Source organism: Seriola lalandi, unplaced genomic scaffold (genome assembly GCF_002814215.2).
Source record: "Seriola lalandi dorsalis isolate HSWRI2012SDOR001 ecotype SW California unplaced genomic scaffold, Sedor1 jcf7180002054901, whole genome shotgun sequence".
In the NCBI taxonomy this organism is placed as follows: domain Eukaryota; kingdom Metazoa; phylum Chordata; class Actinopteri; order Carangiformes; family Carangidae; genus Seriola; species Seriola lalandi.
The window spans coordinates 7,874,239-7,897,327 of NW_019525453.1; the positions used below are offsets into that span (position 1 = coordinate 7,874,239).

The following is a 23,089-nucleotide window of genomic DNA, read 5'->3' on the forward strand; positions in this document are numbered from 1 at the left end:
GAAACATCTCACTCGTACACAAGCTATATTATAATATTCTAATGGTCAAACTTCCAGGAAGTGTCCTGATCCCAGTCCTCTTCCTGCTCCCTTTTGACTCCAACAGCTGCTAAAACCCGACATCACCTCTTTTTTTATTTGTTTTGTTACATAAAAACACTGGGGACACTAAACTAGATTAACAAACTGGCCTTGATTTAACCTACTCCCCCGTATTTATTTATCTGTGTTGTTTTATTGTCGTATTTCTGTACAGCACCTTGAGGTGCAAGCTCTGTATCAAAAGCTATACAAATAAATAAAATTGAAAGTTGAAAGAGATAACCAGTACTGTTGCTCACGTATCACTCATAGTTAAAGCTGTTTCAGGGCCTTGAAGGTGCCCAGGTCTCATCTAATACACAAAAAAAGATAAAAGTTTAGTGTTCTTGAGAGATTTCTTCTTGGAGAAAAATGAATCTTAATCCCAAATTTTAAAACCTGTGAGGTGCAGTGTGTTATGTGAAAACACAACCTGTCCTCCCTGGCTTTATCTTTCAGAAACATTCAGTGTCTCCCTCTGTTTGACGGAACAGCATGTTTCTGTCTCTGCCTGTCTGTGGCCACACTGCTGTCCTCTCCTGCTGTTGTCTCACCTGTCTCCCTGCTCCTTGTCTTGCAGGCTAACAGACCTCCAGCCAAACTCAACCTGCTCACCTGCCAGGTGAAGAGGAATCCAGACGAGAAGAAGAGCTTCGATCTGTTCTCACGTAAGCTGCGGAGACGCATCTCAGAGTATCACGTTGTTTCCACAGCCTCGGTCTTCGTGTCTGATTTTTGTCTGTTTCCCTCAGACGACAGAACCTATCACTTCCAGGCCGAGGACGAGGCGGAGTGTCAGGTGTAAGTAGTAGAAAGTTGGACCAGCAGCTCCGGGGCTCTGGGCTCAGTGTCAGTGTCTGATGTGAGGTTTTGGTGTTTGTCCAGCTGGGTGTCAGTGCTGCAGAACAGCAAGGAGGAAGCGCTCAACAAGGCCTTCAAAGGAGACCAGGACGAGGGAGAGAACAACATCGTCCAGGAGCTGACCAAGGCCATCGTAGGAGAGGTGAAGAGGATGAGCGGCAACGACGGCTGCTGCGACTGTGGAGCGCCCGGTCAGTACTACTAATACTACTACTAATACTATTAATACTACTACTATTACTACTACTACTGCTGCGACTGTGGAGCGCCCGGTCAGTACTACTAATACTACTAATACTACCACTAATACTATTAATACTACTACTATTACTACTACTACTGCTGCGACTGTGGAGCGCCCGGTCAGTACTACTAATACTACTAATACTACTACTAATACTACTAATACTACTACTAATACTACTAATACTACTACTAATACTATTAATACTACTAATACTACTAATACTACTACTAATACTACTACTAATACTACTAATACTACTAATACTACTACTAATACTACTACTACTGCAGCAACTGTGAAGCGCCTGGTCTGTACTACTGCTACTAGTAATACTAATATTAATACTACTGGTACTAATACTAATGCTACCACTAATAGTACTGCTACTGCTATTCCTACTACAGCTACTACTGCTCTTATTTGTACATCTGCAGTTCATACTGTTTGTGCTCCTGCTGCTACTTCACCTAAAGCTCTACCACTGCTACAAGTACTGCTACAAGTACTGCTACACTAGTAATACTAAGTTCTACTCTGAATCCTGCTGCTACACTTCTACATTACTACTGGTAAAGATAAGACAGGGCAAGTAAAATAGAAGTAAAAAGCATAATAAGAAAACAGTGTTTAAAAAAAGGATAATAACAATAGTACATGATACTGTTACACACATTTATAAATGTGATGATAATGTATCATCAGCTGCACCTAAAGCAGAGCTCATCACCTGACTCAGAAACCTCCCTGGACTCAAAGGGGCTTCACCTGGTGTTACCTTCACTGAACACATGGTACATTCCTCAGCTGTCGGTCAGACCAGTTTCTGTAGGAGGACAATACTGTAGAGTCAGGTCCTGAGTTTCAGCAGCCAGTCAGTCAGTCAGCCAGCCAGTGAAAACCTATTTACTCTACCATCTATCTTGTATTGAGAGATGAGGCCCTCACAGAGCAGGCCCCCCCACCCCCACCCCTCCACCTGTATTCTGTGGTGGTTTTGAGAGTCTTTGTAGCTTATGGCAGCTGATGTTCGTGTTTCTCAGTCTTCTCACATCTAACGTTATAGAGAAACACTTGAAACCACGTCCCCAGTACGATCCATTCTGCTGTAGATGTCAGTGGAGGTTTTATAATGGAGAACTATAGGGAGAATGTGTTTGTACTTAAAAGAGTGTTAACAGTTTGCTGTTTACCCCCCCACCCCCACCTCATCTCCTCAGCCCCCACCTGGCTGTCCACCAACCTCGGGGTGCTGATCTGCATCGAATGCTCAGGGATCCACAGGGAGATGGGGGTCCACTACTCCAGGATCCAGAGTCTGGATCTGGACGTCCTGGGAACCTCTGAGCTGCTGGTGAGTCCACTTCACTGTCCCCACAGGAGTGATGGAAATCAGAGCGTGGAGGCAGAGCAGAGTGATGTCACAGGTTTCCGTCTCTGGTTTTGTTTGTTTTTGTTTTGTATTTTTTGATTTTGCTTGGAAATTTTTAGGGCCTCTGTCAGTAAAAAGTCATAATTTTGAGATTTAAGTCGACAATTTAAAAGAAAAACGCCCCAATATTTTGAAAAATAATAATATCTGAAGAATAAAAATTGAAACTTTATTCAATAATTTGTTCTTGAAGCTTTTTCTTGCAATACACTAACTTTAATATCATCACATCATTCATTCTTTCTTTCCCTTTTATGTTTTAATCCTTAAATCATATAGCATATAAAGAAAGTTCAGATGTAGATTAGAAATATGTTGTATGTATATTCACTCTGTATGGAACAAGCAGAAAAAGCAGGAAGCAGCAGCAAAGATGAATCCACCTGACGTTGTGTTTTTGTTGTGTTTTAGTTGGCGAAGAACGTGGGAAACGCGAGCTTCAACGAGATCATGGAGGCAGACCTATCGGTGCAGGGCGTAACCAAACCTGATCCGAGCAGCGACATGTGAGTGACGCCACTCAGGCTCAAAGGAAGGAAGTCCAAAAACCGATTCAGTCGCGACGTACTAACGCTGTCTCTCTTCATTGGTTTCCAGGCAGATGAGGAAGGACTACATCACAGCCAAGTACACAGAGAAGCGCTTCACTCAGAGGCTTTGTGCCGACGCTGCGTCCAGACTGCAGGTTTTATACGAGGCCGTCAGGAACAGAGACATCCTGTCTCTGATCCAGGTCTACGCTGAGGGTGTGGACCTGATGGAGGCCATGTCACAGCCCAATGAACACGTACGACCACAATGATCTATAGTTATCTAACGGTCAACCCAGTGGAGTCACTCCATTGTGCGTGAGCGGAGGTTTTACTGAAGGTCTGTTTGTTCCTGTCAGGAACTGGGAGAGACGGTGCTCCACCTGGCGGTCCGGATGGTCGACAGAAACTCGCTCCATATCGTCGACTTCCTCGCTCAGAACAGGTAACTGCTGCGTGTCATCGCCGTCAGGTGAAAGGCCGTCAGCGCTCTGAGTGTCCAGAAATCTCTTATAGACGTCTATAAAAGCTGCTGCATGAAATCACAAGTTTTATTCAGTGTTTCCTGCTTAAGTTCGCTTTAAAAGACAGGTTCACATTTTTTCAAGTCAGCTTTAAAACAATACTCACATGCATCACATGTACGGTGGTCCTTGTAATTGTTCCTCCTGGCCACACTTACGGTGGCCCTGAGAGCTCAACACACTGCAACTTCAGTAAACACACGCAAACAGACAAACGCTTTGTCTTTGTCCTAATAAATATGTTTATTTGCTGCTATGGTCACGTAACATAATCTTGCAGACCCCATTTCCAGGTGTTAGGGTAGTTATAGCTTGTTAAAAACACACTGACGGCTTCTGCTGTGTGTTTTATAGAATCACATGACTAGCTAGCACATAAGCGAACACTCTAATCAGAAGCTAACATGCTCACATCTGAAATGCCTCCACATCTGAAAATAAACTCCATGGTTTATAGAATCACTGGAGAAAGTTTCATGCTTTAGCAGTAAAATGCACAACACCCTCCATATACAGTCCAAGCTCATCTGCTGCACTAAAAACACCCTCTTTGGTTTAGTTGCGTTAAGTTGCATTTTATTTTATTTGCACATAACGAGGACTGCAGATTTTGTCCCACATTACTTACACTGGACTCGCATTAGAAAGGGGTGGGTTCACAGGCAGCATGGACAACAGTAACCGTAGCAGCTGTAATGACAATGTCAAATGGTCAGATAGCTTCAGACCCAGTCACACACAGTCCTGTGTTAAACCAACCTTTGTGTGTGTGTGTCAGCGCTAACCTGGACAAGCAGACGGCCAAGGGAAGCACTGCGCTGCATTACTGCTGCCTGACCGACAACAGCGAGTGTCTCAAACTGCTGCTGAGAGGAAAAGCTTCCGTCGCCATCAGTAAGAACACAAACAGCTGCACATGCATTAAGAAAAACTGCATGTCACACACAGTGTATATGTAGCTTTTAAAGTAGCTTTAGCTAAATCAAGTTTATTAATGTTTTTTTTTTTTTTTAATGTCACAGTCATCTCAAGCTATTTTCTTATTGGTGCGTTGTTCTTTTCTCCAACTGGGAAATACTGCATCTGTCAGAGATTCACAGTATCTTGCAACATTATCTTAATTCTGTCTGAACAATATGAAGTGAGTGCAGCGGTATTGATAAAATAATTTTTTTGCCACATTAGTGCTTAATTATTAGTCATGGTCCCAAGTGGATGAGTCTTAGATGCTGGTGCAGCTTCAAATTCTTATTCAGTGCCACAGTTGGGCCAACACTTATATTAACATGTTAACTGTACATTATGTTAACATAGGATTTGCATACTGACATCCTAAATATTAAATCCTGAACATCACCGTGTTAACATTCGGTCACCACCAACTTTTTTTGTCCTTTTTGTATTAATAGATGGTGAAGATGTAACAATAGTAAAGTGATCTATTAAACAGTTCAGTTTTCTCATGTGTAATTACAGCTAGCAATTGGCTGCTATTTTTCTAATTGTCTCAGTTTTCTCTATGAAATTATTTGTTTCATTCATTTTTCTTCACAGCAAACGAAGCCGGAGAGACGCCACTGGACATCGCCAAACGCCTCCGACACACTCAGTGTGAAGAACTGGTGAGAAGACAGCTGCGGCTGGAGGAGTTATAATCTTCATATAAAATAATCAACAGAAAACAAACTAAACTAGGAACTTATACATCCTTATATCCACACAAACACAACGCATATCATCCGACCTAATGACCAAAATAAGTAACAAGAAATTAAAGGATATAAAAATGAAATGGTTAAATGAGTTGTTATGTTTTCAGGTTGTCCGTATCGTGAACACAATATCTGGGGAACATCTCGAGGGAATTTCTTCAAATTTGGCACAAACTTTAACTTGGACTCGAGGATGAAATGATTAGAATCTGGTGGTCAAAGGTCAAAGGTCACAGGTCACGTATAGTGAAACCATGGTTCCTGCGGGTCATTAAAAAGTCTTAAAAAGTTTGAAATTAAAATAAAGGAAAATAAGATCTTATATTGTCTTATATTTACTGTAAATTTTTTGCGGTATTTATTTTACAAATAGTGCAAAATGAATGGTGTACATGTCAGTCCACTACTCACTGACCTCCTCAGTCAAATTCACTAATGCTACTTGAACTTGACTTGAACTCAGTCGTTCAGCCTTATTCTCCTTCTCGGCAACTGTGTCCCTCTAAGGAAGGTCGTCCCTGAACACAAGACAGTCTCAGTCCAGACTGTTCTCCAGCTGTTGTGTTGTTTATATTTGTATGTATTGTTGTATCACCTGTGAATTTACCTGTATGTGAGGTGCTTTACAAATAAGGTCTGAGTGGTTGTTTCATCGTATCAAAAACCTTGCTGTGTGTGTTTCAGCTGACTCAGGCTCAGACCGGAAAGTTTAACGTCCACGTTCACGTCGAGTACGAGTGGCGTCTCCAGAATGAGGACCTGGACGAGAGCGAGGACGAGATGGAGGACAAGGTGAGCTGGTTTTATCTGATGAAATAAAACAACATGTAGGGAAGTTCAGGATGTGTAACAGCCTCTTTTTCTGTGCATCCCCCCCTGCAGCCCATTCCCAACCGTCGTGAGGAGCGCCCGGTCAGCTGCTTCCTGCCGGGCAGCGGCCCCATGCAGCCCAACCTGGCGGCGCTGGCCCGGGACGCCGCCAGTCTAGTGCGGGACAAGCAGAGGCCTCAGGTCCCCAGCACCTTAATCAGTAACGAGACGTACGGCACCATGCTGGACCTCAACCTGCCGCCACCGGGACCGACACCCCCGCTGCCACCCAGAGTGCCCCACAGAGGTCAGAGGATGTGGGGGAGTTGGTTTTGTTTTGTATCTGGGATCCGACTCCCTGCTGAACCATTCTTGTGTTTGCACCTGGAATAAAAATGACATTAACGCTGAGACGTGTGGTTTTGTGTCCCTGCTGGTTCAGGTCACAGTAAACCTGCTGCCATGGAAACCGTAGGAAGACAGCGGTCGTCCTCTGACCCCCCAAACCCTCAGGCCCCTGAGAGGAACTCCTCCATGTATGGTGAGTGTCACTTCCTGTCAGCTCTACACTGTCTAAACGCTATAATGTGCATTGTGTATTTTGTGACTTTATAGTCGTTAAGTGCCTTTTATGAGTCTCTTTGTAGTTGTTTTATGTCTCTTTGTTTTTGTTTTGCATCTCTTGTTATCATTTTTGTGAATGATATTCAAATTTTACACACACTTTCACACATACAGGATACAGCCCTGTAAGTGTACCTGCAGCCTGAGAGGAAGCCTGCAGACAGCACTCAGGGCTGATAAAATACAGCAAAAACACATTTTTTGGTTAAAAACAAACCATTTTTACTGCCAATATTCTCCTGAACTTGACATGACTCAAATATTATATATTAGATATGAAAATAAAGGACAAAAAGTATTAATTATTAGTATTAATACAACAGTGATTATACAGCATTTCTATTTTCTCACAACCTTTAATTCAAATGATGTGACAAATTCCATTCTAATGTGTTACTTTGTAGACTGATATAGATGTATAAATGTTGAAAAATGTAATTCATCATTCACATACTTTATTTATTTTCTTTTTTTTTTTTTTTTACTGATTTTTTTTTGTGGCAAAATTTCTGAAACCAAACCTCCACCTGAGCTCCACCTGTCCAACCAGGAAGAGCCAGCTCCTGCTTTTCATTCAACACGACCGAAACACGATTTTCGAAGATTTACTGGAAATTCAGTAAAAACTTTGAGCTGAATAAGAACAAAACTTGACGAATGACATGAAGTCTGACTCAGATCTCTCCTCCTCTCCCAGTGCCCCCACCAGCAGCTCCTCCTCCAGTGAACAAGAAGCCCAGTATGTTGGAGACCAAGACCGTGTCGGCCAGGAACACCCCCCTCCCTCCTCTGCCTACTGCAACAGCACCAGGACTCTCCTCTGTCCCCCCAGCTCCACCAGCCCCACCACCACCCGCCATCCCACCACCACCCCACTACAAAGCTCCACCTCTTCCCCCACCAGTCCCCGTTCACAAGACCAGCAGACCACCAGGACCATCAGGACCCAAGACTCCTCAATCAGCCACCGGGTACGTACTGGACTATCCTGGTCTGCACTGAACTATACTGAATTTTACTGGTCTGTACTTGTCTCTACTGGTCTGTACTGGTCTTTACTGGTCTGTACTGGTCTGCACTATTCTGTACTGATCTGTACTAGTCTGTACTAGTCTGTACTGGTCTGTACTGATCTGTACTGGTCTGTACTGGTCAGATTAGATCAGTACCAGTCTGTTCATTGAATATTAGAATTGGGAGTTTTTTATGAATTGATTTTATTTTTACTGATTTCAGATTGGTGAAACATCCTCCACAGAGGCCTCCTGTCAGGACTGTATCTGTGGACAAACGAGGTATACACACACACACACGCACGCACACACACACACACACACACACACACACACACACACACAGGCACACACACACACGCACACACACACAAATGTTGATAACCCTGAAGGTACTGATCTCTTGTGTCGGTTTTTTTTTCTCTCTGCAGGTTCTCAGTCCAAATCCCCCCAAAGTCCGGCTCCTCCAACACCCAAACCCAGAAGCACCTTCTCTGTAAGTCCTCAAATTCAGCAGCACAGTCAGAGGTCAGAGGTCAGAGGTCAGCGCTGAGGGTACCATACAGTCAATGGCAGAAGATAATGAATATAAGACAGTGTCAGCTCGTCAAAGTGAACCTGATATTCTTCTAGTTTGTTACTGAATCTCCTTCTGTCTGGTGTTTAATTAATACTAATTAATGCAATGAACACTAATTGAGTCCAGCAGTTATTTTCTTTCTGACACAAAACACTGAATTCAAATAATTCAAGCATCAGGAGAACAAAACATGTGACTGTATAAACAAGTTGTTTTATGAATGTAGTTTGGTTTAGTTTGTGTTGAAAAAATATTAAAATTGATTGATTGCGCTACTTAAAATTTAATGTGTGCGTGTGTGTGTGTGTGTGTGTGTGTGTGTGTGTGTGTGTGTGTGTGTGTGTGTGTGTGTGTGTGTAGAAGCAGAAGCCTCAGAGAGTGAAGGCCATCTACAACTGTTCAGCTGATAATCCAGACGAGCTGACGTTCATTGAGGGGGAGGTGATCGTGGTGGAGGGGGAGGAGGACAGCGAGTGGTGGGTGAGTGAGACCATGGATTTTTTTTTTTTTTTTACCACACCCACACCTGTTTGGCCACATGTGATTGACTGGTGAGAAAATCTGTCACAATCAGAACCCAAAGGGACACTTTTACAACGTCCAACCCACAGTCAAAACCTCAAAATTATTAAAAACAAATCATAATAATTAGAATTTATTAAAAAGAAAAGCAGCAAATTCGTCACATGTGAGAAAGTGGAGCCATCAAATGTTTTGTTTTAACATGAAAAATGATTTAAAGTATTACAATTATCTTTCTGTCCGTCAACTAATCATTTCAGCTGTATTTGTTACTGTTGAGTTGAATTTATAACATAAAGCTCCTCATACGTCTTATATGAAAAAATCTTTTGTAAAACATTTGTAAAGTAACTAAACCTGACAGGTATTTCAAAATAAAAGTTCCTTGAATTTGTTCTAAATTCATTTGCACTTGAGTAAATGTACTTACAGTTTCATTTAATGTTTCACATTTATTTTTATTTGGGGAATATTGCACATTTTACTGCTCCACATTTATTTAACAGGAGAAGTTACTTTTCAAATTAAGACTGAACAAAACATGAGATCAGTTTCTAAAGTAGATGCTTTGTTGCAGGTTGATGTAATAACAGTGTCAATAAGCTGCTAGCTGAACAACTACAACATTCAAGTGCTGCTTACGTGTTAATGCATTAGTAATAATGGTCCCATAATATGATAATATAACACTGAGACATAACAAGTACTTTTGCTTTTAATAAAGTAAATTTTAGTATTTATTTTTACAGTGTAGTATTTACTGCTTTTACCAAAGTAAATCAGAATCTTTCTTCCAGCACTGGGAATATGCGGAGGTTCTCACTTACTACTAAATACTTCCTGCAAGTGTGTCACAATAAAAGCCTCTCACAGTAGGTGACCTTTGCAAGGCTTTCAGAAAACACAGAGAGGTCTAACTGAAATATAATGAAGGAGGAATTACAAATGAAGGCCACGCCTGGTTTTCTCTACAGCTGAAATAAGTCAATAATCTTTACTCTCTGCTGGGTTTCAGTTCGGTCACATTGAAGGAGAGCCGACCAGACAGGGCGTGTTTCCTGTCACCTTCGTTCACTTCATCACAGAGTGACATCAGGTGTGAACGGAGACAATTCCCGCCTCCTGTTGTTCGACGGCACGGCGCAGTCTGAGCAGAAACAAGCAGGACAAAGACTCAGAGTCTTCGCCCTCCTCCTGGATCAACGAGGGAGCTCGAGCTCGACCCGAGACCCAAAATCTAAATGAACTAAAACAGACTGAAGCTGCTTTTTCTGCCACCTGATGCCTTCATTTCCTCTCAGATGTTGCAAATTTAAACCGTGAGATCTGAGCTCATATTGTTTTTGTCTGTGTTGCTTTCAAACTCACAGAACTTTATTTTTAAATTCTAGTGGAGATCTGAAACTTTCGAAAAAGATCCCAAATCTGTCAGGTTAAATTCACTGGAAATATGTTTAATACGATGCAGCAGAAATAAAGAAAAAACATGGAATGAATTGAAATATTTATCTCGGTGAAAACTTCACAGAGCGTCAGTGAAGAGCTGCAACAACATGATACATGATATACACTGTATGGCCAAATGTATGTGGACAGTAGAGGCTCTTATAGTGTCACAATCTTATGTTTCAGGAGCTGTCCTCATACTTTTGGCCACGTCTGTGATACAACTTGTGCTGCTGGTATCAAACCTGTGACGTTACAACCCAGAAATCCTCTGATCTGATCTGTGTTTTCTGTTTTGATCACAAATGTCTGTGATTCCAGTTTTGGCTGGAAAATGATTTTTATAGTTTTAACTTGTTTTGCTGAAGGGCTGCAAGTTCACTGTATTAGCTGGAGGGTAAAATACAAACGTCCACTTTGATTTTACTTTACTCTTAAAAGCACTGTGCCATTAAAAACATGAAAATACTCCTTTAAAATAATGTTCATGTGTTTTTGTCTTTTTTTGTTGTTGTTTTGTTGTGAGTTTTGTTGCTCTTGAAAAAATAATTTTGCACTTACCATAATGTAAACTCTCATTTTTCCTATTATTTTTTTTATTTCTTCTATTTTTCATTTTTCTCTCTATTTCTTCTCTTTTTTTATTTCATGTCCTTCCTTGCATATCCCCTTTGCTTTTATTTGTCCCCTCCGCCTTTCTTATTTTTTTTTACCCTCTCCATGATGATGTCTTGTTTTTGTTTTGTTTTAATGCAACACATAATAATCCTGGAATAATCTTTTAAAATTTAGTGTCTTTTTTTCAGTAGATTTGGTCACCACTCAAAGTGCTTCTCAGTTTTCACAAACTCTCAATCACAGTTTCAGATCCTGAGATCTTGGCAATTTCCCACATTTTCTCCAGATTTATAATATTATTATATAATTATTATTATTTTGTAATTTCATTTGGTCTCATAATAATAATACAACCACGAGCAGAGCCTGCAGTCACGTGTGATGTCATCCACGAGACTGTTGCGAGAGTACACACCCAGCACCCTGATGCATTCATTGCTATATCGGGGGATTTTAACCATGTCAGTCTCACGTCTCACCTGACTGGCATCACTCAGTATGTTGACTGTCCCACAAGGGAAAATAAGACACTGGATCTTTTGTATGCAAATGTCAAGGAGGCCTACACTGCTTCGCCTCTACCACCCCTTGGCAGATCAGATCTTATTCTGGTTTTTCTTCAGCCTTCCTACAAACCCTGTGTACTGAGGCAGGCTGCAACCACCTGCTCATTCAGGAACTGGACCCCGGAGTCCAGTCCCTAAAAGACTGTTTTGAGTGCACAGATTGGGATGTCCTGTTGGAGTCACAGGAAAATGATGAAAGCAAGGACCCTGACCTTGATAGAATGGTTGAATGCAACACAGACTACCTTAACGTCTATATTGACACTGTAATACCAGCAAGGACTGTACACTGCTTTCCAAACAACAAACCCTGGATCACCAGTAACACCAGAAAAAGGAGGCCTTCAGGGATGGAGACAGGGAGAAGCTCAGGTGTGAGCAACATGAGCTGAAGAGGAGATTAAAACAGGAAAAGGAGGACTACATAAAGAAAGTAGAGAGGAAGCTGCAGCACAACAACACCAGAGAGGTGTGGAAGGGGATGAGGACCATCACTGGCTTTAAAGAGAAGATCAGCCATCAGGCTATACAACACCTCAGCAGGAAGTGGACTAATCTAATTATAAACTATTACTGTTTATTTATTAGTAACTGTGTATTATTATTATTATTATTATTATTATTATTATTATTATTATTATCAACAATGAGCCGATGGACACATGAATTTTCTCTATGGGATAAAGTATCTATCTATCTATCTATCTTTCTATCTATCTACTAAAACTTAATTTTAATTTAATTGACTATAATTGGCAGAACAATAAAATACATTGAGTACACAACGATACAAATACATTTGAACATTATATTTTTTGTTAATGCTGCGAAAGTCTCAGGGACTATTTTTTTAACATGAAAAATTAGGAATGACAAGAGTAAACTTAGTCATAAAATTGTTTTAATATAATATCTATTAATTCTGATTTACTAAATTAAAAGCACAGTTATATTTGTTTACTTTTGAATTCCATCACAAAATGTCTACTCGTGTTTTTTAACATAGTTAAAATACAATAAGAATGTTTTATATTTCTAGTAATCACTAAACTCATTTTCCTGGAAGGAGGAACTTTCATCTCATGTCAGAGATGAGGGGTGTAGAACACGGACAGATTTACCGCACGGACCGGAAAAGCCAAACTTCTGGACAGGCGCGTAGCAGCTAAATCAGTGATGAATTAAATGTTTTTGTGAAATATTCGTCTTGTTTGTTGAAGTAAACATGGCAGCTAAACGTAAACCTGACACGGTTGTTCCCGCGGAGGAAAGTGACCAACTGCTCATCCGCCCGCTGTGAGTTTAAATACAACTTTTATCTCAGTTTTAACAGAAAGCGTCTGTGTCTGCGGCTCTATCACCAAACTCCACTCACGAACTGACTCATTTAAAAGTTACTTTCTGTCAACAAAAGCAAAAACATAGTTAAACTTGGTCTTTTAGTACTTTAAATCAACCCTCACAGGCAAGTTTTCATTTCGGCACAGACCAAATGTTTTTGGTACAACACTAACTTGTATAACTAAGTGCTAGTATCTTACATCAACATATGTTAGATGACGAATTGAAATCATGTTGTTCTCAGTGGATTCTATAAATTCAAAATAAATAATCTTATTGATTAGCGAAGTTATATAACTAATGTTTGGCCTTTTTCTTTTATATTTGCTAATTCGGTTTTAAAATGCGTGATAAATAAAAGGAGTTTGGTTCCCCGTCCCTCTGGGATGAGTGCGGGTCTGGGCTGGTAGTTACTTGCAACTTATGTAAATGCATCTTGGCAGCAAATCCCTGTTATTTTTTTTTGATGAGTTTGATTAATTACTTTATTATTTTATTAACTTTAATCACCTGTAAATACTGAAATATAAAACATATAGATGTTATTTGGACATAAAAAAATGATGATTTTGACTTTGTGTCCAGAGGAGCAGGACAAGAGGTGGGACGATCCTGCATCATCCTGGAGTTCAAGGGACGGAAGATCATGGTAACACTGCCTTTGTTTTGTTTGTCACATCATGTGTACATTTTAAAGTCAAAGTGAAGAGTCAACTGGGTGTGTTAAAACGTGTGTGTGTGTGTGTGTGTGCGTGTGTCTGTGTTGTGGTTTAGCTGGACTGTGGGATCCATCCTGGTCTTGAGGGAATGGACGCTCTTCCCTACATTGACCTGATTGATCCGGCTGAGATTGACCTGCTGCTCATCAGCCAGTGAGTTCAGAGAACACACACACTTTACACACACTGACTTAAGATTGTTTCTTCCATTTTACCCTAAAGTTTCTTTTACTGTTTGAACAGTGGAGCCTGGTTTTTGAGGCTCATAATGATATTGGTATTTTAGAGTTCATCTGATAATGATTTATTGGATGATGTTTGACATTTTACAGTGTGTGTTTACAGCAATATAAAACAAAAGGAAATTGTAATTAAAAAAAGGACAATGTGGTGCAGATGTTTGTCATGACAGTCCTGACAAGTTCAGGTGTTAAAGCCCATCATCCCTGAGGCAAAGTAAATATCAGAGTGGATGAAGAACTGGAGGCTCCTCAGTAACTGACATGTTTCCCTTCCTTCTCCTCCCTCAGCTTCCACCTGGACCACTGTGGCGCTCTGCCCTGGTTCCTGCAGAAGACCAGTTTTAAAGGACGAACCTTCATGACTCACGCCACCAAGGCCATCTACCGCTGGCTGCTGTCCGACTACGTCAAAGTCAGGTATGATGCAAAAAACAGAGACAGATTACTGTGGCTTTTTTGCCTGTTTTTTCAGACGTAGATATGAAACGTTCTGCCCTAAACACATCTGCTGTATTTATCAAACTCAGAGTTTGTTTGTTATTTGAATGAGTATTTGCAGTTCTGTCTCCTTCCTCTTTGTATTTGTATTTAAGGAAGGGGTCACACAAATAATAGCCAGGAGTCATTTTAAGAGACTGATTGTTCAATGAGCTGCAGTCTCAGTAAATCAGATGCTGAACACACACAGATTATACAGGGATAAAGGACCTGTGTTGTCGTCTTAGTTACACCTATTCTTTTTACAGTACAATGATACATGTGAGGATATGAAACTGTGTTTTTAATTAATTAGCATATAAATGTTTAATGTGATGCAATGGTAAGATTATGTGGATTATTTATGTGGTCAGATTAGACAGAGTGACTTGTACTCAACCAGGACACTGTCAGCAGTGTGATGTGTATTAAAGCGTGTGTGTGTGTGTGTGTGTGTGTGTGTGTGTGTGTGCAGTAACATCTCAGCGGACGACATGCTGTACACTGAGTCGGACCTGGAGGAGAGCATGGAGAAGATCGAGACCATCAACTTCCACGAGGTGAAGGAAGTGGCTGGCATCAAATTCTGGTGTTACCACGCCGGACACGTCCTCGGAGCCGCCATGTTCATGATCGAGATCGCCGGCGTCAAGGTAACAAACACCTCCGGTCACATGACGCTGTCTTCTTATATGAGAATCAGCTACAGAGCTCAAAGCAACAAGATCAAATTCATCCTGTTCTTGTTGTTGCACTGTCTGAATTCTTGTTGTTGTTGTTGTTGTTGTTGTTGTTGTTGTTGTTGTTGTTTACGACCTGCTCTAATGCCTCATGTTTACTGAGTCTCCAGAGGATCAGATGGGAGGAAAGTTGCTGTGGTGGGAAAACAAACAAGCAAACAAACAAACAGATTACTGTGAACAGGTTGATAAACTGAGTCTGGTTCTTCTGGTTCATAAGCACCAGCCCTTCAGAATAAAAGCAGGGAAATACAATTCTTTAAAAAAAAAAAAAAAATTTTACATAATGTAGTGCAGCATTTTATTGTCATACCTATCTAAATGAAAGCACATACTGATAACTGATTTCATTAAAATGCTAAAATATATCCCAGAATGCACCTCCTCGCCTGAACCTTATCCTCATATATGTACTGTATATGAATCACAGTGTCTGATTCACACTGTGACGGAGGTATTGTATTTGTCTGGCATTAGAGCAGAAACACTTAGTGGATTAATCAATTCATCAATAGACAGCTATGCAACTATTTTGATAATTTATTATGATTTTCAATCACTTTTAATTTTATTTATTTTACTTTATTTGTATAGCTCTTTTCGTACAGGTTAGTGCAGTTCAAAGAGCTTCGTAGACTGATGAGCTAAAAACAAAAGGACAAATAAAGTAAGAAAGCTGACAATGAGACACAATAAAAAATAAATTAAAAAGCTACAATAACATTAGCAAACAAAAAAAGAAAATAATAAAATAGCAGATAGAATATAAAAAAATGCAATAATGTACAATTTATAATAAAATAAAGTGACTAAGCACATGCACCAGTTCAAACTTCTCAAATGTGAAGATTTTCAGACTTTCTCTTTTTGATTTGACAGTGAACTGAATATCTCTTTATTTGTTGAACAAAACGAGATGTTTGAAGATGTAAGCTCGGGTTGTCTTTATGATCTTTCAATTTTTTGTATAATCCAAGCAATAATCAACAAATATAACAATGATGATAGTAAATGTTAGTTTGCAGCCCTGTAGCTGGTTCCTGTTAGTCTGGAGTGGCTGGTTTTCTTGGTGGAGATGTTGGTACTTGATGAGCTGGTTTAGGATTTGGTCCAGAAACCGGCTCCAGAACTGAATAACAGAACTCCGCAGTTGTTGTCAGGAATATCATCATGTGTTTATCTAAAAATTGTTGTAGTTTTTACATCTACACCTCTTGTCTTGTGACGCCTGTTCTAATCGTGTGTGTGTGTGTGTGTGTGTGTGCGTGTGTGTGTAGTTGTTGTACACAGGAGATTTCTCCCGTCAGGAGGACAGACATCTGATGGCAGCCGAGATCCCCAGTGTCAAACCAGACATCCTCATCACAGTGAGTGGAGCTGCACAGATAAGAAATTAAACTTTATTTAAACACTGAGCAGCCTCTAAATTCGAACTCATTATGTGTGTGTGTTTGTCAGGAGTCGACGTACGGGACTCACATCCACGAGAAGCGAGAGGAGAGAGAGGCTCGTTTCTGCAACACCGTCCACGACATCGTGAACAGGGAGGGGCGATGTCTGATCCCCGTCTTCGCTCTGGGACGAGCCCAGGAGCTGCTGCTCATCCTGGGTGAGAGCACAAGACACACTGGCCTCACCTCCACTTGTCAGATAAAATCCAGATGAGATCTAAGACTCTTTTATTCACACACCTCTCTTTGTTTTCTCGGCCACATGTAAATCAAGATCAGACTTCCTCCAGAACATCTTGATAATTATCAGGAAAAAAAATTCCACTGATAAAGGGAGCTCATATTCTGTGTGTGTGTGTGTGTGTGTGTTTGAACCAGACGAGTACTGGCAGAACCACCCGGAGCTCCACGACATCCCCATCTACTACGCTTCGTCTCTGGCCAGGAAGTGCATGGCTGTGTACCAGACCTACATCAACGCCATGAACGACAAGATCCGCAAGGCCATCAACATCAACAACCCCTTCGTCTTTAAACACATCAGCAACCTGAAGGTGAGTCGACGAGCGCTGTAGGCCGTCCCCTCACAGATGTGCTGTTGTTGTCTTTTTTTTTATTTTTTATCCTGCAGCAGGTTCATGTCTCTTGATGCGTCTGCGTTTCAGAGCATGGATCACTTTGACGACATCGGCCCCAGCGTGGTGATGGCGTCTCCCGGTATGATGCAGAGCGGCTTGTCCAGAGAGCTGTTTGAGAGCTGGTGCACTGACAAGAGGAACGGCGTCATCATCGCTGGATACTGCGTGGAGGGAACACTCGCCAAGGTGAGTTCAGCGAGCGTGAAGCCGTAGGTCCTCGGCATCTCCACCTGCTGTTCTGGTTCATATAGGTCGGTGAGGGTGAGTAAAGATCAGAGGGGGTGGTGATTAATAAATACACTCTCAGCCAATCACATCACTGTGAGAATAAACAGCTGTGGAGCTCTGGTATTCTGATGTTTCAGAGTCAGAATGAACCATTCTTATTCTGTAGCTCTGACACAGCTTTTATCTAATCAGAGGCTGTAGATTTATCAACGTATGTGCTGCTGCCTTCAGGTGCTGCAGGGATTTACTAAACTGAAGCAGAAACTTTTCACACAGTTTGAAGCAGCTGTGGGTGTCAGATTCTGTCAGAATCACTCATTCATTTAGAGAGTGCAGACTGATTTACTGACATTCCTGCTTAAATCACATCAAACATTAGTTTTCATGATTAAAACATCCCAAGTATCCGAGGAGTTAATATTTGAAATTATCTATTTACATTTTAAGCATTATTCCGTCACTCCTGTTCATTTTCTGCAAGTATTCACTTTCCTTTTGAAGATGAAACGTTGTTCCACAGACAGATGTCTCAGGGTAGAGCTGCTCAATTAATCGAAATATAATCAAAATTGCAATATAGCCAAGTGCAATATCCAAATCACAACACTGTTGTGCATAGTCGGCAGCATAAGCCCCGACCTACAAATCGTATTCTCCAGATAAAAGAACATAAATACTGGCAATATGGTTTATTTGCATATCGTTATCTCAGGGTCCACGACAAGTTTTCCACCAAAGAGTAACAACTCTCTTTGTGCTGCCTCATTTTTAATGGTGTGTGTGTGTGTGTGTGTGTGTGTGTGTGTGTGTGTGTGTGTGTGTGTGTGTGTGTGTGTGTGTGTGTGTGTGTTTTCCAGCACATCATGACGGAGCCAGATGAGATCGCCACCATGTCGGGTCAGAAGCTTCCCCTGAAGATGTCAGTGGACTACATCTCCTTCTCTGCTCACACCGACTACCAGCAGACCAGCGAGTTCATCAGAGCGCTCAAACCCCCTCACGTGGTAATCACATGACCCAGATACACACACACACACACACGTCTGTTCAAAGACACACAACATGTCCCTGTGATATCAGCTGACAGGTGAAGGACGGAGTCACAGAGGTGATGTGCCGACTGTAAACGTATAAATCCGCTCTGAGCTCCAGCCTCAGAAGAAAAAAGTGTAGCTACATGTGTTTGTGCCCGTGTCTCCAGATTCTGGTCCATGGCGAGCAGAACGAGATGGCCCGTCTGAAGGCGGCTCTGATCCGCGAGTACGAAGACAACGACGAGGTTCACATCGAAGTCCACAACCCGCGAAACACAGAGGCCGTGACGCTGAACTTCAGAGGAGAGAAACTGGCCAAGGTTCGTTTGAAATGTTTCAGCTGTGAGGTTTTTATCAGCTGATTTCTCAAGTGTGTGTGTGCGTGCGCGCGTGCGTGTGTCTTGTGTAACCATGTTAACTCCCAGCATGCTCTGCTGCAGGTGATGGGCTCTCTGGCTGACAAAAAGTGTGCTCAGGATCAGAGGATTTCCGGGATCCTCGTCAAGAGAAACTTCAGCTATCACATCCTGACACCCTCCGACCTCTCCGGTCAGTAACACTGTGTGTGTGTGTGTGTGTGTGTGTGTGTGTGTGTGTGTGCGTGCGTGTGTTTTTTTACTCTTGTCACAAAATTTCTTTATCAACATTTATCCAAACACATTGACAGGCAAATTAAACAACAACAATTCTGATAATCAATTAAGTCTTTAAAGTTAAAGTGATCCATCAAAATATCAAACATTCTCTGGTTCCGGCTGCTGTTCTCTGTCACAGTAACTGAATCTCTGATTGATTTGAAGTGATTAACAGAGAAAAAACGATTTTCCTCGTGTGTCTCTGCTCAGACTACACAGATCTGTGTATGGGCACAGTGAAGCAGACCCAAGCCATCCCATACAGCGGACCCATCTCCCTGCTGGTCAGCCAGCTACGAAGCCTCGCAGGTGGGTCAGCACCTCTCACCTCGCACCTCACCTGAGCTCACACAGTTTCTATTTCTGTCCGCTATTAAACAACAGAAGCTGCTTCCGTGAAACCACCCGGCCGGAGAGAAGAGTAACTTCCTGCAGTGTCTTCAGTGTGGGGTTGATCTGCTGTCTGTGTGTGTGTTTTCAGGAGACGTGGAGCAGGTGGAGGGAGCAGAGAAGATCACCGTCAGGATCTTTAAGAGCATCACTCTGGTTCACGAGGCCGGCATGGTGCTGCTGGAGGTCAGACACACAAAGACGACACTGATCACGTTTCTGAAGGCAGCCCATGGCTTTTTACACGTTTTAGAGTGTAAAGAATATCCCGCACACGGCTCAAACTCAGCATCACAATTTATTGATCATCCTAATGTTTCAGTCACTGAAGCAGGATATTCTTCTTTTTGAGACTGAAGTGAGGCTTTCTGACGCACCTGCACCTAAGACATAAGGATGCGTGAATATCTTCATCTAGAAAAATTCATGTTTTATAGTAAAACCCACCTGTTGTGTCTCTGCCTCTGATCCAGTCTGTGAACTCTCGAGCGCGGCCTTATAAACCAGTTTATAAACATGAAATATATGGTGTATAACCTGATTATGTAGTAATAGGCAGCTACAGTGAGATTTTATTAATGTTCACTATCTGTTCTATGTATTTTATATTATTCCAGCTCATAATCTGTTTATACAGCAGATCTCACCCAGATCTGATTATAGCTACATCATAGTCCGCATTATGAATCAGTTATTACATGTTTACATGCTGATTATACAGGATATACTGAAGACCTTTAAGTGACACCATGATAATAATTATAATCTTTACAGGTAGGGGACATAACAAAATTCTCAACAGAAAAAACTAACTGCCCAAAAAATAAAAATTGATGATAAGTGACTGAGACAAATAAAAGAAGTAAAAAGCTCAGACAGATTAATGCAGAAATAAAAGTTAGAAGATAAAATAATAATAATAGAAATAAAAATGAGTTTTTAGCAGGAACCAGAAACATCAGTTTTCTCCACCAACGTGTGACTGACTTTGTGTTCTCCTCTCAGTGGATCGCCAACCCGCTCAACGACATGTACGCCGACGCCATCACCACAGTGATCCTGGAGGTCCAGTCCAACCCCACAGCCCAGAAATGTCAGTAAACACATCACAACCACCTGCTGTGGGACATTCAATTTTTTTCATTGCACTGGTGAAGGGAAACTTTAACTGTTTTTGTTTGATTCAGTTATTGAAGGCAGGAAGGAAACCTTCGACATGGAGCTGTTTGTCGAGAGACTGGAGCTCATGCTGCAGTGAGTACTCAACACAGTTACCTGCCGCAAACACCTGGGGAATATTTTGTTTTACCATGTCTGGAGCGCCGGGCGGGTGGAGTCAACGCCACGGCAACCAGCAGTTTCAGCTGACATTAAAGTCGGTTCGGTGTTTTGTTACCCGTTTACCAAACATGGATATTGTCTGTTGTGTTGCAGCGACATGTTCGGGGACGACTGTGTGAATTTCAAAGACGGTAAAAACCTGAGCGTGACGGTGGACGGAGTCACTGCGTTCATCGACCCAGAGACCAGAGTGAGTCCAACGTCTGCATCTAACATAAACACAGCAAGTTAAAACACTTACATAAAACACACACTGTCAGTCATGGTCATCATGATTTAGTAGTTTTATATTTTCTCTGAATTAATTCACTTGCAGAATTTGACCATGTGAAGACGTCTCCAGTGACACTAGCGCCCCCGAGGCTTTAAAAGTCATTACACACAAGACATTGGAACTTGTAGAAAGATAGTTAACTATTAATATTTACTGAATTCACACTTTACAATGAAAAACTGAAATAATAAGTTGCAGATACAACATGTTAATCAGGGCAGAGCTTCAGAGGGGCTGCCAGGTGGATCAGGCTAGCTGTTTCCCCTTGTTTCCAGTTTTTATGCTAAGCTAAGCTAACCACATCCTGATATGACAGTGAACGCGTGAACATGTCACTTTGAGGTAAAGAGATGATTGAAGTTATGAACTCTTGGGATTTTGACCTGTTGGTGGTGCTAGATGACAGATCAATCAAATCACTTCACCTTCTGCAATAGATTTAGTTTAAATCCAGTGGACTGACTGATGTTACCTTCCTCAAAGAATCCTGAGATTTAAAGACAAATCCACACAGATCAGACGCAGCAGAAATCATTTTCAATCTTTGCTTTGATTTTTACAAACACTCTGCCTCTGAGCAAAAAAGAACGTATTGCAAATAGAAAACGCAGCCTGATCACTCCCGCGAGCGAGGTGTCAATCACGTCTGAACCACCAGTGTCTCAGCCTTTTACCCCTGTGTTGACCTCTGACCTCTGACCTCTGTGCGTTCTCATCTGCAGTCTGTGACCTGCACAGAGGACGAGTCTCTGAGGGAGATGGTGGAGGTCGCCATCCAACGACTCTACGACGCTCTCAGCCCCGCCTTCTCCCCGCGCCCGCTCTGTGATGTCAGCAGCAGCAACACCTTGTCATCAGTGATGTAGATGATGATGATGATGATGAACTGATGTTTGCCTTCTTGGTAACACTTTAAGTCCCTGTATTGATCACCAATAATCAGTATATAAAGATGATATCTGGTTTCTGTAGCTGTCATCAGATCAGTGTTTGTTTGTGAACAGCGCATCAGTGGAGGCTGCTGTATGAACATAATGACATAGAACAAATACTGAACATTAATAAGCACCTATTCAACATGTTTTTATATCTGCTAACAGACATTATACTCTGTTATAAACCATTTATTTCTTTATATACTGGTAACAAAGGCTTAACACAGGGACTTTAATTGAAGTGTTATGAGCTTCTTTAACAAAGACAAACTCTTTGTTGGAAACATGATTCCAAAGGAATCAGCTTCAGGAGACGGACCACCAATAATTGTTGTTATTGTTTTTGTACTTGATTTGTCTATGAAACAAATGTCATGTCACAATTTGTTTTCTTTATGAGGAAAATAAATATTTGTCCAGTGAGATTTTTAGTGGATGAGTGTTTTTTTCGCCAAAGATAAATCTGCTTTGACTTTCTAACTTTAAAAGAGGAGTTAACAGTGATTATTCTGACACAGATTTAATGTGTCAGAATGTGTCCTGACGAGACCCAAAACTTTATTTTACTGTGGAAAAAAAGCAGCAAATTGTCACATTTGAGAAACTGGAAGCAGAAAAATTAGTTTTTTGTTTTTTTTTTTCATTATTTTTGCTTAAAGAAATTACTGAAATGATTATTGAATTATCCAAAAAGTTGATTTTGGTTTGACTAAACTAGAGCCACAACATTAGGTCAATTAATTGATTAGATTAGATTAACTTTCTTTATCCCACAACTGGGAAATTCATTTACCACAGCAGAAAATAAACATCTATAGAATAAAACATTTATGGAAATATACAACAAAAATATACCAAATATACACTAATAAATACAATATACACAATACACACGATATGTACATGAAAAAGTGCAAGTTTGCACATGGTCAGGAAGAGCAGGAGTTGTGGAGTCTGACAGCTGCTGGAATGAAGGACCTGCGGAACCTCTCCTTACAGCGAGGATGTAAAAGTCTGCTGCTGAAGAAGCTACTCAGAGACCCTACAGATGGATGTCAGCTTAGCTAACATCCTCCTGTCA

The 23,089-nt window shown here is 41.2% G+C and overlaps 2 protein-coding genes across 4 annotated transcripts in view; both read left to right on the top strand.

Annotated features, from left to right (window-relative positions):
• Positions 1-10,861, top strand: part of asap2b (ArfGAP with SH3 domain, ankyrin repeat and PH domain 2b) — a 30,306-nt gene extending 19,445 nt beyond the window's left edge. For 2 of the 3 annotated variants that reach the window (XM_087180359.1, XM_023430249.2), the window contains 17 exons: positions 662-749; positions 834-882; positions 967-1,133; positions 2,407-2,540; positions 3,030-3,124; positions 3,216-3,405; positions 3,508-3,593; positions 4,451-4,566; positions 5,227-5,294; positions 6,069-6,176; positions 6,267-6,501; positions 6,637-6,735; positions 7,516-7,789; positions 8,055-8,113; positions 8,263-8,327; positions 8,772-8,891; positions 9,949-10,861. In XM_087180359.1, coding sequence (XP_087036485.1) covers positions 662-749; positions 834-882; positions 967-1,133; positions 2,407-2,540; positions 3,030-3,124; positions 3,216-3,405; positions 3,508-3,593; positions 4,451-4,566; positions 5,227-5,294; positions 6,069-6,176; positions 6,267-6,501; positions 6,637-6,735; positions 7,516-7,789; positions 8,055-8,113; positions 8,263-8,327; positions 8,772-8,891; positions 9,949-10,023 — 2,028 coding nt within the window. In that variant the 3' untranslated portion in view covers positions 10,024-10,861. The remainder of the gene's footprint in view (positions 1-661; positions 750-833; positions 883-966; positions 1,134-2,406; positions 2,541-3,029; positions 3,125-3,215; positions 3,406-3,507; positions 3,594-4,450; positions 4,567-5,226; positions 5,295-6,068; positions 6,177-6,266; positions 6,502-6,636; positions 6,736-7,515; positions 7,790-8,054; positions 8,114-8,262; positions 8,328-8,771; positions 8,892-9,948) is intronic. The other variant, XM_023430250.2, reaches the window with a different exon arrangement.
• A 1,827-nt stretch (positions 10,862-12,688) lies between these two features.
• Positions 12,689-22,433, top strand: LOC111672593 (cleavage and polyadenylation specificity factor subunit 3-like). The gene is made up of 18 exons (XM_023430044.1): positions 12,689-12,859; positions 13,490-13,553; positions 13,679-13,776; positions 14,154-14,282; positions 14,818-14,995; positions 16,360-16,449; positions 16,541-16,691; positions 16,912-17,087; positions 17,199-17,357; positions 18,257-18,403; positions 18,601-18,753; positions 18,874-18,982; positions 19,279-19,377; positions 19,550-19,644; positions 20,464-20,551; positions 20,646-20,712; positions 20,893-20,989; positions 21,796-22,433. Exons 1-18 carry the CDS (start codon positions 12,789-12,791, stop codon positions 21,937-21,939), a joined length of 2,115 nt encoding a protein of 704 aa, XP_023285812.1. The 5' UTR covers positions 12,689-12,788; the 3' UTR covers positions 21,940-22,433.
• The last annotated feature ends 656 nt before the right edge of the window (positions 22,434-23,089 follow it).

Bases quoted from the DNA above. Each gene is read 5' to 3' on its own strand.
- LOC111672593 (XM_023430044.1), top strand. From the start codon at position 12,789: ATGGCAGCTAAACGTAAACCTGACACGGTTGTTCCCGCGGAGGAAAGT. The intron at 18,404-18,600 runs GTAATCACATGA...CCGTGTCTCCAG, and splicing joins CGCTCAAACCCCCTCACGTG to ATTCTGGTCCATGGCGAGCA. The intron at 19,645-20,463 runs GTCAGACACACA...TTCTCCTCTCAG, and splicing joins CCGGCATGGTGCTGCTGGAG to TGGATCGCCAACCCGCTCAA.